At 36.6% G+C, this 13,533-nt stretch overlaps 1 protein-coding gene across 1 annotated transcript; it reads right to left on the bottom strand.

Moving 5' to 3' along the window:
* Positions 1-865: 865 nt before the first annotated feature.
* RpL8 (ribosomal protein L8) lies at positions 866-7,971 on the bottom strand. Its single transcript, XM_085951530.1, has 6 exons — positions 7,945-7,971; positions 7,553-7,703; positions 6,772-6,928; positions 5,878-6,081; positions 4,655-4,813; positions 866-1,197 (listed from the first exon to the last, which is right to left on the bottom strand). Exons 2-6 carry the CDS (start codon positions 7,688-7,690, stop codon positions 1,082-1,084), a joined length of 774 nt encoding a protein of 257 aa, XP_085807656.1. The 5' UTR covers positions 7,691-7,703; positions 7,945-7,971; the 3' UTR covers positions 866-1,081.
* Between the last annotated feature and the right edge of the window lie 5,562 nt (positions 7,972-13,533).

Raw genomic sequence — 13,533 nt, 5'->3', positions numbered from 1 at the left:
GGACCCACGACACTGCAGTCCAACGCTTAAGTCGCGCGGCCATACTGATCAAAAATTGCCAGAATGCTCGATATGATATATGTATTGAACGTCATTGAGAGATTCCATGTCGTTGACCTATTCTGCTGTCTACTTGAATATTGAGGATACGTACTGCCGTGTTCAAATGACAAACATTCATTTTATATTTCAACAGCGGTTCGTCGATATGCCATGGATAAATGGAACCACATTATTAAAAATTATGTTAATCGATATGTATGTAATTATTATTGTAGTTGTATGGAAATCCTCCATTAGGTATATTGTAATCATGACAAATTAATATTCTCTATTCTTCCATGTCCGCTACTGGACAATTGAACGCATTCCTATTTTTTATTGCGTGCACTATTTGCCCCATAATGTACTGGGTCATATTCAAGAAATTTGAGTTTGCCAGTGTCCATACTAAAATTAATTTACTTGACGGCCATGTTGGTCGTAACCATAGTGCCACTGCAGTAGTACTATGTACTCTCTAATTCCTGTTTTATCTTTGTGTTCAGTTTAGATACCAATTACTAGAAGGCCGGTCTTGACTGCAACATGGCCATAAATCAATGTGCCAGCAATGTTGTAACTCGCTCTTGTGACGTGAATAAAAATTCAAACGAAACAAATGTCTGTACAAAAATGCCATCGGACATTGATTATCAGTAGATATAAATATTGGATCATGTTTGAATCCTGTTTCAAGCATGAATATGCATGCATGTAGTGTGTGAAAATTTCTCTTGTATTTGTTTCAATTCTCAGCACCTTAATTATTATGGATACAGAATTGATTTGTGGTAGAGGATTGTCTCAATAAAACAAAGTGAAATAATTTTTTAAAAAGTTTTTATTCAATTTTTTCCTTGTTCCAATAGCGCTGATAGCAACCCGCCACATTTCCGACGGGTTGCGATCATCGCTACCGCACCGCCCCACCACGCAACAGTGACCAATAACAAATTCAGCATAGTAAAAGATAATTCTGGTCTCATCGTCACGATTGCGTGGCGGAGACAGCCTAGCATCGTGGCGCGGAGCGTTACGTCTATTCGTCCTTGACGGCGTCTCCCTTTCCTCCGCGAATTCTGCCGGTTCTTCTGGCGGCGATGAGACCGATCTTGCGACCGGCGGATGTTCCTCGCTTGACGGTAGAGGCCTTACCTGTTGGTGGACAAAAAAATGATTTACTAATTTATGGGACACAGAGAGAATTGACAATAAATACATAAGCTTCCGAACACATAACACCGACAAAACCTATGGAATGTAAAAAAGGAATTTACAAACTCTCAGTGTGTCCAACTGGGTATTACAGAGCAAAAGAGAAAGTTGGTGGATAACAATGTTGCAATACAGCTGTATTTTTATTTTGCAGGTCGGATACTAATTTTCACACTGCTACTGCTGCTAACCGCATCATAGATAAAAATACACTGGACTATTTCGCTGATCTCCGATAGGTCTATGTCCCAGTTGATTCCATCTCGTTCACCTTATTTCTTAATCATTAAGCAGCGCTTCCGAAACCATTTTACATTGCACTCACATGGCGGTTGTGATAAGGTCTTGGTATCTATTCGTGCTTAATTAAAATAAAACACAAAAAAATATAATACTTACCTACCACATAGTTAAGGGGGGACATGCTCGTCGTAGGTCAAAATTGAGTTTTATTGTATTTTCAAACCATGATCCTGGACACCTTAAACGTTGTAGATAATCTATTTATATAATTTTGAAACCTTATTATTCTTTATAGTTATTTTAAACATTTGATGACTGCATAAAGTATTTTTGTTACATAAAATAGTATTCTTTTAAACCTCTCGCTCTAATGTTTTAGAATATAGTCATATTTCGGTACATAACTGTGCAGTGGTGTTAAGATTTTTTACATTTATTAATTTTTAAACGCATTTATAAAACCATTAGTATAATTTATGACGAGATAATTTTTGTAAAATATTCACGATAAAAAAATATATTGATAATCTCTGTGATCCCAAATTTGACAAGAATTAGGCATTTTATTATTCAAAAATCGGCAAAATTTACACATTTGAAGATAATTCTAAAGATACTCATTATAAGCTATGTCTTTGACCATTCAAGTGTGATAAACATCCTACGAATAATGATTGCTTTATAATAATTATTGACCTAAGATTAAGGTAGTGTTTTTTTGAAATACGCCATTTCTTTTGGCATTCCCCAGTAGTTAAGCTACAACATACGGCCGTAGCCATAAATTGACAAACTATAATTAAAGTAGGGAGTAAAATTATGTTAAAGCGCGTGTTTGAACATGTACCTAACCGAATTTTTTTAAAAACGGTAAATGTTAAAACACGCGCGTCAATATCATTTTACTCCCTACTTCAATTATAGTTTGTCAATTTATGGCTATGGCCGTATGTTGTAGCTTAACCACTGGGGAATGACAAAAGAAATGGCGTATTTCAAAAAAACATTACCTTATTCTTAGGTCAATAATTATTATAATGCAATTCATAAGATGTTTATCACACTTAAATGGTCAAAGACATAGCTTATAATAAGTATCTTTAGAATGAACTTCAAATGTGTTAATCTTGCCGATTTTTCGAATAATAAAATGCCTAATTCTTGTCAAATTTGGGATCACAGAAATTATCAATATAATTTTTTATCGTGAATATTTTACAAAAATTATCTTGTCATAAATTATACTAATGGTTTTATAAATGCGTTTAAAAATTAATAAATGTAAAAAATCTTAACACCACTGCACAGTTATGTACCGAAATATGACTATATTCTAAAACATTAGAGCGAGAGGTTTAAAATAATACTATTTTATGTAACAAAAATACTTTATGCAGTCATCAAATGTTTAAAATAACTATAAAGAATAATAAGGTTTCAAAATTATATAAATAGATTATCTACAACGTTTAAGGAGTGTCCAGGATCATGGTTTGAAAATACAATAAAAACTCAATTTTGATCTACGACGAGCATGTGGGCCGTTAAGTAATGAACAGGTCTGTATTAGGCTTCGTATTACACCTTCTAATTATTGCATTAGTTCATTCCTAACTCACAGTAAACCGTTCCTGATAATTACAAATTAGATTATGTGGAATAAGTACTAAAGAAGAATAAGGTGATACAATCTCACCTAAACTATTTACAGCTACCCTTGAAGATTTATTCAGGCAACTTGACTGGAATGACAAAGGGATCCCCATAAATGGAGAATATCTGAGTCACCTGTGCTTTGCCGATGATATAGTAATTTTTTCACAAGACTCAGAAGACCTCCAAACCAGAATGCAGGAACTCGCTGAAGTAAGCAACAAAGTAGGCTTGAAAATAAATCTAACAAAGACGAAAGTCATGTTTAACTGCTTTGCGGGCCAAAAAGAGATCCTCATCAATGGCACTCAGCTCGAACAGGTGAAAAACTACATCTATCTGGGACAACAAGTGTCTATAGATGGATGTGTATTTGATGAAATTGTTCGGTTGTAATGATAGGCTGGAGTGCTTTTGTCCGCCTGAATAATGTCTTCAAAAGTGACCTTCCACTATATCCAAAACACAAAGTGTTCAACCAGTGTGTGCTTCCCGTAATCATATATGCGTGTGAAACATGGACCCTTAGTAAAAGGGAAATCCAGAAATTTAGAGTAGCACAACGCGGTATGGAGAGGTGCATGCTGGGCATAACACGAAAAGACAAAAAGAGGAATGAGTGGATAAGGAAGCAGAAAAGGGTTTGCGATGTGATAGAGTTCATTAAAGCCTCAAATAGAGATGGGCTGGACAATCGTTGGACGAATTTAGTCATCCAGTGGTATCGAAGAGGTACAAAACGTCCGCAAGGTAGACCTAGAGGCCGCTGGATCGATGAAATGATAAAGTTTTGCGGAAGTACGTGGCAACGCAACTCACAGGACCGAGAGAAGTGGAAGCAGCTTGAAGAGGCCTTCATCCAGCAGTGGATAAATTCAGGCTGATGATGAAGTACTAAATATTCTGTTTTATTTTATTTAATACAATTTCTTTCCACCAAGACGGTTGGTAAACAGCATTAAAGAAATCTACTAATAGTACAAAGTTTCATGGAAAATTAGGCTCGGATGAAAAATGGTTGTATTTCAACTGTGGGAATCTTAAACACTTTGTTTTTAACGTTAGTTGCTGCATTGTTCAGGAATGGATAAAGAGAACAATTATTGACCGGCTTAACCCATCCAATCGGCTGTATACATAAATAATTCTAAATCAAACCCTGTGCTTGATGTAAATAATGTATATATCGCACCATCGCAACTAAACTGCCACAACCCAAAAAACGTCAAACAGAGAAAATCAGCTTTTTGTTTTTATTTTTGAAATTTGTTTAGATATTGAGTGAAGTTTTGACTTATGACTTAGAGATATGAAATTTTCGGTACATAATATGTATCTATCGTTCATAGTATATCATACTATGAACGATAGACAATGAAACGTAGTAATTAACCCAAAACACGTAAATTTGGACTTGTGGTGGGTTTAGTTGCGAGGGTGCGATATGTTCTTCAATAAATACAGAAAAAAACTATGCAAGTAGAAGAGAATGAAGTCTTACCGATGTGCTGGTGATTACCACCTCCGTGGGGATGCTCAACAGGGTTCATGGCAACACCTCGTACCTTTGGCCAGCAGTTACGCTTCACCTTGTATTTGTGGTATGCTCTGCCTGCTTTCAAGACGGGTTTGTCTACACGACCGCCTCCAGCAACGACACCTGTTAAACAAGGAACATACTTAGAAGGTAAATCCCTATTTTCAGCCAGTGGATATCCACAGTTTGGAGATATTTTGAAATACTTATTCACTTAAAACTGGATAAAACATGAATTTGACGCAAAAGGCAGAATTTGATTAGTATAAGTTGACCAATAGTCGTTCACTAGAATGCTATCTATTGAGTAAGAGCCGAGCCACACCGGGCGACTCTGGTCTCCTCGTGCGATTTACTCGGGCAACTTGCCGGCGACCAGAGAGGCAGCCTATAATAAAAATAATAATGAATGTACACGCAAGTATGCAAAAAAAATACGTTCTCTCCGCAGCGTGGCTGCCGGCGACTTGCAGGCGACCAAGGCAGTCAATAAATAATAATAATAATGAATGTACGTACCTACGCAAGTATGCAAAAAATAATAAATATAATGACGTGGCTGCCCGCGACTAATCGCCCGGTGTGGCAGCACTCAATACATAGCTATATGTTTTCATACATCGCTACCGGTCGCCCGACCAGAGAGACCAAAGAGACCAGACCGAGCGCAAGAACGAGATTTTACTGATCGCCCGACTTTATTGCTTGCGCGACTACTGGGCGACCAGGTGTGGCATGGTCCATATAACTGCATGCATCGGTCTGGTCTCGAGACCAGAGTCGCCCGGTGTGGCTCGGCACTAGGACATAAATAAATTATATATATCTCCAAGATTTTAATTGATGAACTGAGGATATAACCCGGATAATTCAGCTGTCAGGTAGCCTTTTCCACAGTTATTGGCATTCAGTGACATTAAAGGCATGTGGTAGTGTAACGGAAAATCTGTGGTATCCTCAATTTGGTCCATCCATCGGTTGGAGTATTCGAACTTTTCACCTGACCAAACATCACCAATTTATCAAGTTGTCGTCCTCGCGGGATGTAACCAACGAAAAAGCTAACAATTAATCGACGAAGAATTCTATCAACTGCGATTCAAACCCAGAATCTTCTGCTTTTATTACACTAATAGGGCTGACTTTATAACTGGATTCAATGGAAGAACATTATGTGTGTTACTCACCAACCATGGCCCTGTTATTTGAGGGCATGACCTTCTTGGCACCTGATGGCAGCTTGATCCTGGTCTTCTTGGTGTCGGGATTGTGGGCAATGACGGTGGCGTAGTTTCCTGACGCGCGCGCCAATCGGCCGCGGTCACCTGTCTTCTCTTCCAAGTTGCATACGATTGTTCCCTCAGGCATAGTGCCTACTGGCATAACGTTACCTAAAAACAAACACATACGAAGTCTACACACAGTTGAAGAAACCAACATTTTTTTTTTTATTCATTTAATTTTCGCAATATAATTCTGTACTTCACAGGCAGTGTTGTATGTACGATTTTGTACCTAAAATATAACAATATCTTCCGGAGCCAATTCACCTTTTAAGTTTTATAAGTACTATTCATGATTGAAATCAGAAATGTTTAAAATCAAAAAAATTATCTTAAATTGCGTATATCTGAAAGTGATCTTTTTAGGAGATACGGTCCACTGGTTCTCGGGTACAGAAATTATCTATTTTCAAAATGCCGTAGATTAGTTAATTGGCATTGTATATTTGCATTTATAGTAATATTAAGCATAGACTTGAAATAAACTGTCTCAAGATCATAATCATTGACATCATAATTCAATGAGTGTCTTTTGCCTCCAGGAAACGACCCTGTCTGCAAACTCCCTTCACCGTCTTAGCCTCAAGAATGCCGTCTCATTCTACAGTCCTACTACCCTAGGTCTTTCAACCCTCCTTTTCAAAGACGTGTGTTGAAGAGGTGTCTATTTGTGTGGTTGGGTATCTTCCATCCTTGAGACATGGCCTGCCCAACAATTAGAGATCATTGTACTACACATTAGGAGATACTAAATGATTATAATCTAATTAAATCAATTTGTAGGTAGAGTATATTTACCGATTTGGAGGGTGGCTTTCTTTCCGCAGAAGAGGAACTGTCCAGTGAACATTCCCTCGGGGGCGATGAAGAGCTCTTTGCGTACCTTGAACTTGTACGGGTCGCGGAAGTGGACCACGGCCAGGGGAGCGCCTCTACCGGGGTCGTGGATTATATCCTGAACAGAAAACAATGAAAGGTTATTCAACAGGATTCTAAATGGTGATAAATTAATAACCACGAATTGTGCTTCAACTCTGATGTAAAGAAGCTCACGTAAAAACTTGTTGGATTAATTATTTTTTGGCATTGCAATATTATTTTTGGCTGGCATCTGAACAAGTTTTATCAATTGACTCTCGCGTCTTTCACATATTAAAAGGAGGTGAGGTTTGTATCTGTTTGTTTTGGTGGCCTAAAAATATAAACTCTTTGATAACGATACGGCACTACATATCGTTTCAAACACAACCTACTTATTTTTTGGATACAGTACATTGCGTTATGTTTTGGTCTCAAAAGACCTCTTGTCATAATAACTATATCCGAGTACTTACTGTATCTTAACCAATTATTCACCCTTTTGGCTGTATAACATTATGTGGCTCTTGGCTTTCTATATAATCATACAAATTGATTAGAGTTGCTTCATTATTGCAGGCTATTTATTCACAACTGTTCCAAGTAGTAGAGGAACCTGATATTTTAACAACACTCGCCCTAAGCGTATATCTTGACATTCCCGTAATACGAACGTTAAAACACACAACACTTGCAATAATTAAACGTATTTTTTAAATACCTTGACGACTCCCTTGATGTATCCATGACGTTCTGAGAAGTCGAGGGAGCGAAGTTTAGGAGCTCCCTTCCTTTTTTTGGTGTGGGCAACGAATACGGAGCCCGCTCCTTTACGCTGTGCACGAATTACACGTCCCATTTTGTCGTATGGACTGAAAATATAAAAACAATTCTCCTGTCAATTTACAATAAGCATGTATGTAAAGATCGGGTTATGTCCACACGTCTAACCGCTGTCACTTATGCCAGTAATAACACATATTATATAAAACCCGTGCTTGCAATCGATGTAAAACTTATCGCCTGATCGATTTATATCAAAATAAATAATGGATGGTTGACAGTTTTTCAGATAAATAAAGATTTAATAATTATTTCAGAAAAAAGACGTACCGTGGGTACCAAAGACAAACTGAAAAGAAAAGTTGATAGCGATGAAGTTGGTTGCAAAACTGTTGCAATCAAATTAAGAATAGACAATAAAATCAATGCAGTTTGGATACATGTGCCACAAGTAATACTGAGAATTTTAGGCTTGCAATTTTTTACCAATGCATCTTCAACCGTAATAAAATAATGATAGGCGAGTTTGGTGAATTTCAAAAATGATTCAAATCTAATTAACTTGCTTATGGAAACTGTTTATTACACACTTATGTTACTTAGTATGATCGACGATTTTTAAAATTAAAAACAAATAGTAGAAAGTTTTTTCACACAAATGTTTATTTGTATATTTTTTCGATCTAGCAGCACCACAAACTCATTCCGTCGTGTCAAAATATTTCAATAATAAAAATAAGATGGTAAACATATTAATTTTGCCGTTTTTATAGTTCGTTTAAATCAGTTCCGCATTTCAATCTTCGAAGAAAATATCCCGCTTTATTTAAACAAGAATCAATCGTCGAATTATTCCTGCATAGTCGAGAAAACTACATAACAACATACAGTGAATATTCACAACAAAGCAAAGTAGTTGTCTTCTAATCTGTCAACAGGACGAACATTTGGAATAATGTACATATTATCGATAGGTCTACGTAGTTAATGAAAGCGTGAAAAATTGAACTCTGTTTTGCGTTATTAAGGACACATAATGAAGATTAAGGGCACAACAAAAGATTTATTACTATCTGCTGCGAAATCTCCTTCATCCATTGAAACTATGGACTATTTTGATTCTGGGGACGATTCGGACAGTTCAAATGAACCACTCTCGAGGCTATCTTTGAATCGCAAAGAAGATGTTAAGGATGACGGGGGCGAATGCAGTCAAACAATAGAGGTAAATATTAATTATTTATATCAAACCGATGGGCAGAGGCTAGAATCAGGACTAGTCTACGATCAGGACTGCTTTATCTAATAGCAGGGTAGTCGTAGTCGTGGTGCCTAGAGTTGTATTAAAGGTTACAATAAATACAGTGAAATTTTTATGGACATGTCTGCAGTGCCCAAGAGCAAGGTTACACAACGCAAAAGTATGTGTTGTTGTTTTTTTTTTACACCCATTCAATAACTAATGTCTGAGCAAAGAAACAAAGAAACATTCTCGAAAAGGTGGAAGAATACATTAAAATATTATACTAAAAAATCATAAAACCATTATGTACAAATTTTAATGTAGATATTTGATTGACAAATAATTTAAATCAATGCAATTGCCTCACTGATATAGGTAGTAAGTGATTGTGGTCAGCTGGAGTTAATCCTTTTTCTTTAAATTTTATTTAGGTGTGGTCCCAATATTGAAGCTCGATTTGATAATAAACTAAACTAAAATAAAATAAAATAAACTTAATAAACTAAATTTTAATAATAAATATGACCATAAAATATATGTAATAATAAGACGGGGTCCAATTCAACAAATTCACATTTTTTATCATTACAAGTTTATCTTTGACTTAAAATAAAAAAATATTTTTCTTTTTAACGTCTTCAGATACATATTTATTAATTAACACAGTTGAAATTGTAAATTATCAAAAAATGTCTGAAATAGCAAGCTTCGTATTTTTCCGCTAGGTGCCTCTGGTAGGTAAAGACATTGCCTTAATGTCATTTGGCTTTATACTTTACTTACAGGAATCCCCTTCAAATGGAGACCGTAAATGCAAGAAATCGACAAAGTACTTGTTCCGAGATGTGGACCCGTGCGAATTCAGCAACGCAAATGAAGATAAATCAGATGTAAAATTTCACGAAATGTATCTCAACGATACTTATCTAGAATGCAGCATGTGCAAATTCATGTGCATGGATTCAATCACACTCCTCAAGCATGAAATGGTACACGGAAATACGAAACCGCGCAAAAGAAAGCGGAAACCTTCCGTTAATATCAGCGAAAGAATCTTCAGCTGCCATCTTTGCGAGTATAGCGCAACGAGAAAGTGCACTTTGAAACGTCACATGTTAATTCATACAGATGTTAAGGCGTTTAGTTGTAATGCGTGTAGTTTTACATGTAAAGGTGCGCACAATTTAAAAAAACACTCCAGCGTTCACAGTGAAAATAAACGAATGTCTTGCGACGAATGCTTATACACGTGCGTTAACACGACACTACTAAAAAAACACAAACTAGTACATAGTAAAGAAAAACCTTACTCGTGTAGCAAATGTGATCTAAGATTCAAGCGATCAATTACACTAAAAAATCATCAAAAAGTTCACAGCAATTTGCGTCCGTTTTCCTGTGAACACTGCGATTATACTGGTAAGGAGTTTGAAAGTTTAAAACGACATTCTATGGTGCATTCAGATGATACACCATTTTCTTGTAACCTGTGCTCCTTCTGCTGCAAGACGCCGGCGCGGTTAAAGCGTCATCACATCATGCATAGCGACGCTAAACCATTTAAATGCCAGCTGTGCGGTGCCAGTTTTAAACGCCGCACAAATCTAAAAGAACACGAAACAATACACATGAGTAACCGTCCGCACGGATGTGGAATGTGTAGTTTTAAATGTAAAGAAATCGCCGAGGTAATACAGCATCGAATGACACATTCTGATGACGATCCGTTTATCTGTAATATATGTCAATATCGGTGTAAATCGGCTGGCAGTCTGTCGAGGCATAAGTTAATTCATAGCGATGAACGGCCGTTTGCCTGCGATCTTTGTCAGTTTACCACAAAAGACTTGAGCAGTTTAAACCGACATAAGATGAGGCACAGCGGAGGTAAACCGGCTCGCTGTGATCTCTGCAACTTCAAATGTATCAAACTGGTGACTTTAGCCAATCATAAGATGATTCAACATGGCGTCCACGACATTAGTAATGTTCCGGAATGATCATTATGAGTTTGAGAATGGTTATAAGAAATGTGCGCCCACTGTGGAATGGAGGTTAGCACTTTAGACTCCTGATCAATATGTGTTCTTGGGTACAGACCCAATGGGTCAAAAGAATGGCTTAATACTAATCCTCGTCCATAATACGTTCTGTCCTCAAGCAGAAATGATGATTTCCCTCTATAAAAGATAAATTATTCTGACATGACATTGCGTTTCATATTTCAGACGAATTTGTGATATTTGTTGCGATGTGATGTGGCAAAAAAGTGTTCCCTATCACCTAATGTACTTTTATTTACATTCATCCTGGAAAATTACTAAATGAGTCTTCAGAACTCCGATGGAGCATTCTCTCGATATTTTCCTTTATACGTCCAAATAATGTTATTGTATTTTTTTTCTGTAATCTAAAACAGTGACAGAATCCAATTAGCTTGAAGAAAAGGTCCAGGTTGACTCTCTTAAACCATTTGTAGCACGAGGTCCAATGTTGGATCCTCACCTTAAATATGATAAGAAACCACATGGTTCGCTCTCTGAGGAAGTCATACAACTCCACATTATATCGAAGCTCAGCATCAAGGCATCGGAAGGAATGGGGTAATCAATTTGCTTCCTTAAACCCGAATGATTAGCAAAACGTCACCATAATAGATGACAACTGGGTCTGTAAAATGATGAGCCACCAAAGCTTCAAAATTGAGATTGGGATTTATCAAGTTCACTTGCCGAGTGACTTAGCTGGAGAAATGGGAGTTTGAGAACACATCACTCAAGCGTGAGCTGATAGCAGGCTAGCGATAGGTTTCCACTCAATGTCGAGGGACTCTGGAAAACAAAAACAGTACAAAGCTCCGCACTGGACTAAACTAAGGATATAACAACATGCACCTGTGCTCAGTAGAATTGTCTGCAAACCCAATATCTTCCCTCCTTCGGTGACAATTACATTATGACATACCTCTGCGCTTCGGATTAGCTTGTTTAAAAGATAAAGACCAGCGTAAAGGATGATGAGGATGATGATGCTTGATCAGTAAGACAGTCAAAGTTGCTATCTTCAGATTTGCTTGTCTATTCGTTGGTGAGGGCAACACATAACAAGTGCTAATAATAATTGGAAATTGGTCTTGGCACACAGCGGCTCGTAGCTGCTAATTTGCACAGTCGGCACTCTAAAGGATTCTGCGTTCGTCCTATCATTCTATTCACATTTGGTTCTGCATGCAAATTTATCTCAAATATATGAGTTTCATGTCTGTACTTAGGATGATTAGTGTTCCCAGTAGATAGATATATTTTTATTTTACAAAATAAAATACACTAAACATTATAATTTACATAAATATTGATACATATATCAAAAGTTTTATCACCAAAATTATTGCATAGCAATATATTGCCTTGGAAGAAGAAGGGTCTACATCTAAAAGAAAGATTATTTATTTGATATATAACTATTAAATTTATTTAATAAACCAGATTACCTATTTATAATTTTATGAAAATAATAAATAAATTATGTCGCATTGGTAGTTTTACTTTTTGGTGGAGATTTGAATAAATGCCCGCAAATCAAAATTTTTCAGTCTGGCTCAAATTCACATTTTACTTTTACCAATGCTTCCAGGATAATTTTGAAGGATGCTGTCGTCCATTACACCAAAAGGTTGTGGAGAGAGAGAATCTCCTTGGATTCAGAGAATGGATCCAATGGGTTGACTGAGTGTTGTGATAAAACATACTTCATAAAGTCTGTTATAAATATATTTACGTACAGTGAAATCATGATTTTACGTGTCAGGAATTAAAAATTTGTGTGTAGATTTTGCAGCCCTGCTTCGTTATAATACATTTAATACTCGGTTTTATGTTTTATTTTCCCGCGATATATGTCTGAAATGTTCATGCAATTAAGTGCAATTATTTAGATCAACTATCACGTAAAATTACAAATAACAATATGAAGTAACTACCCAAAGAAAAACATTTGTGGCTGTCATCGGATTCCTGTAACCCAGATCTCAATTTATAATATTATTTATTTTTCACGTGCAATCAGTCAGAACCTATATATAATATGATTTCGTAATGTTATGAGATAGCGGATCTGCAATTTCATAACATTACGAATTAATATTATTTCATAATAATTTCAACATATTATTTCATAGTCGCCGGCAGTGGCGCACCCAGGGGGGGGGGGCAAGGGGCCCTGGCACCCCCCAAAAATGAAAATTATCAGAATGATTTTAAACATTGAAATTGAAAGTTAATAAACTATACCTTTGGGCTTAGACAAAAAAAAAACACAGCAAAAAAATGATTTGTAATAATTCTCCAGCACCCTTTTTAGAAAAATGTCTTAGATTTTAATTTCTAACACAAAAATTTCGAAACACTAATGTCAGGTTTTTTTAGAAACCCAATCCCTAATGAACTGTAAAAAAATTCTCGGTGTCCACCCGAATTCCGGAGTGGTGTAGGTCATGGCTGGGGAGGGCTGACAGGGCTCTAATCTGGGGTCCCGGGCTGTAGGGGGCCCGGCGTGTCGGGTTGACCAGATAAGTGAGATAAACACACATCATAAATTAGCTTTAATAGTAAAAAAAGTTGCTAAAGGCGCTATTATACTTCATGTCCATGAACATGTTCAATTATTTATATAATTGT

The sequence above is a fragment of the Rhyacophila brunnea genome, unplaced genomic scaffold (genome assembly GCF_057557595.1).
Source record: "Rhyacophila brunnea isolate RB1 unplaced genomic scaffold, BYU_Rbru_1.0 scaffold_24, whole genome shotgun sequence".
Lineage (NCBI taxonomy): Eukaryota > Metazoa > Arthropoda > Insecta > Trichoptera > Rhyacophilidae > Rhyacophila > Rhyacophila brunnea.
Note: the sequence above shows the minus strand (reverse complement) of the source record. Positions and strands in the feature narration are given on the sequence as shown.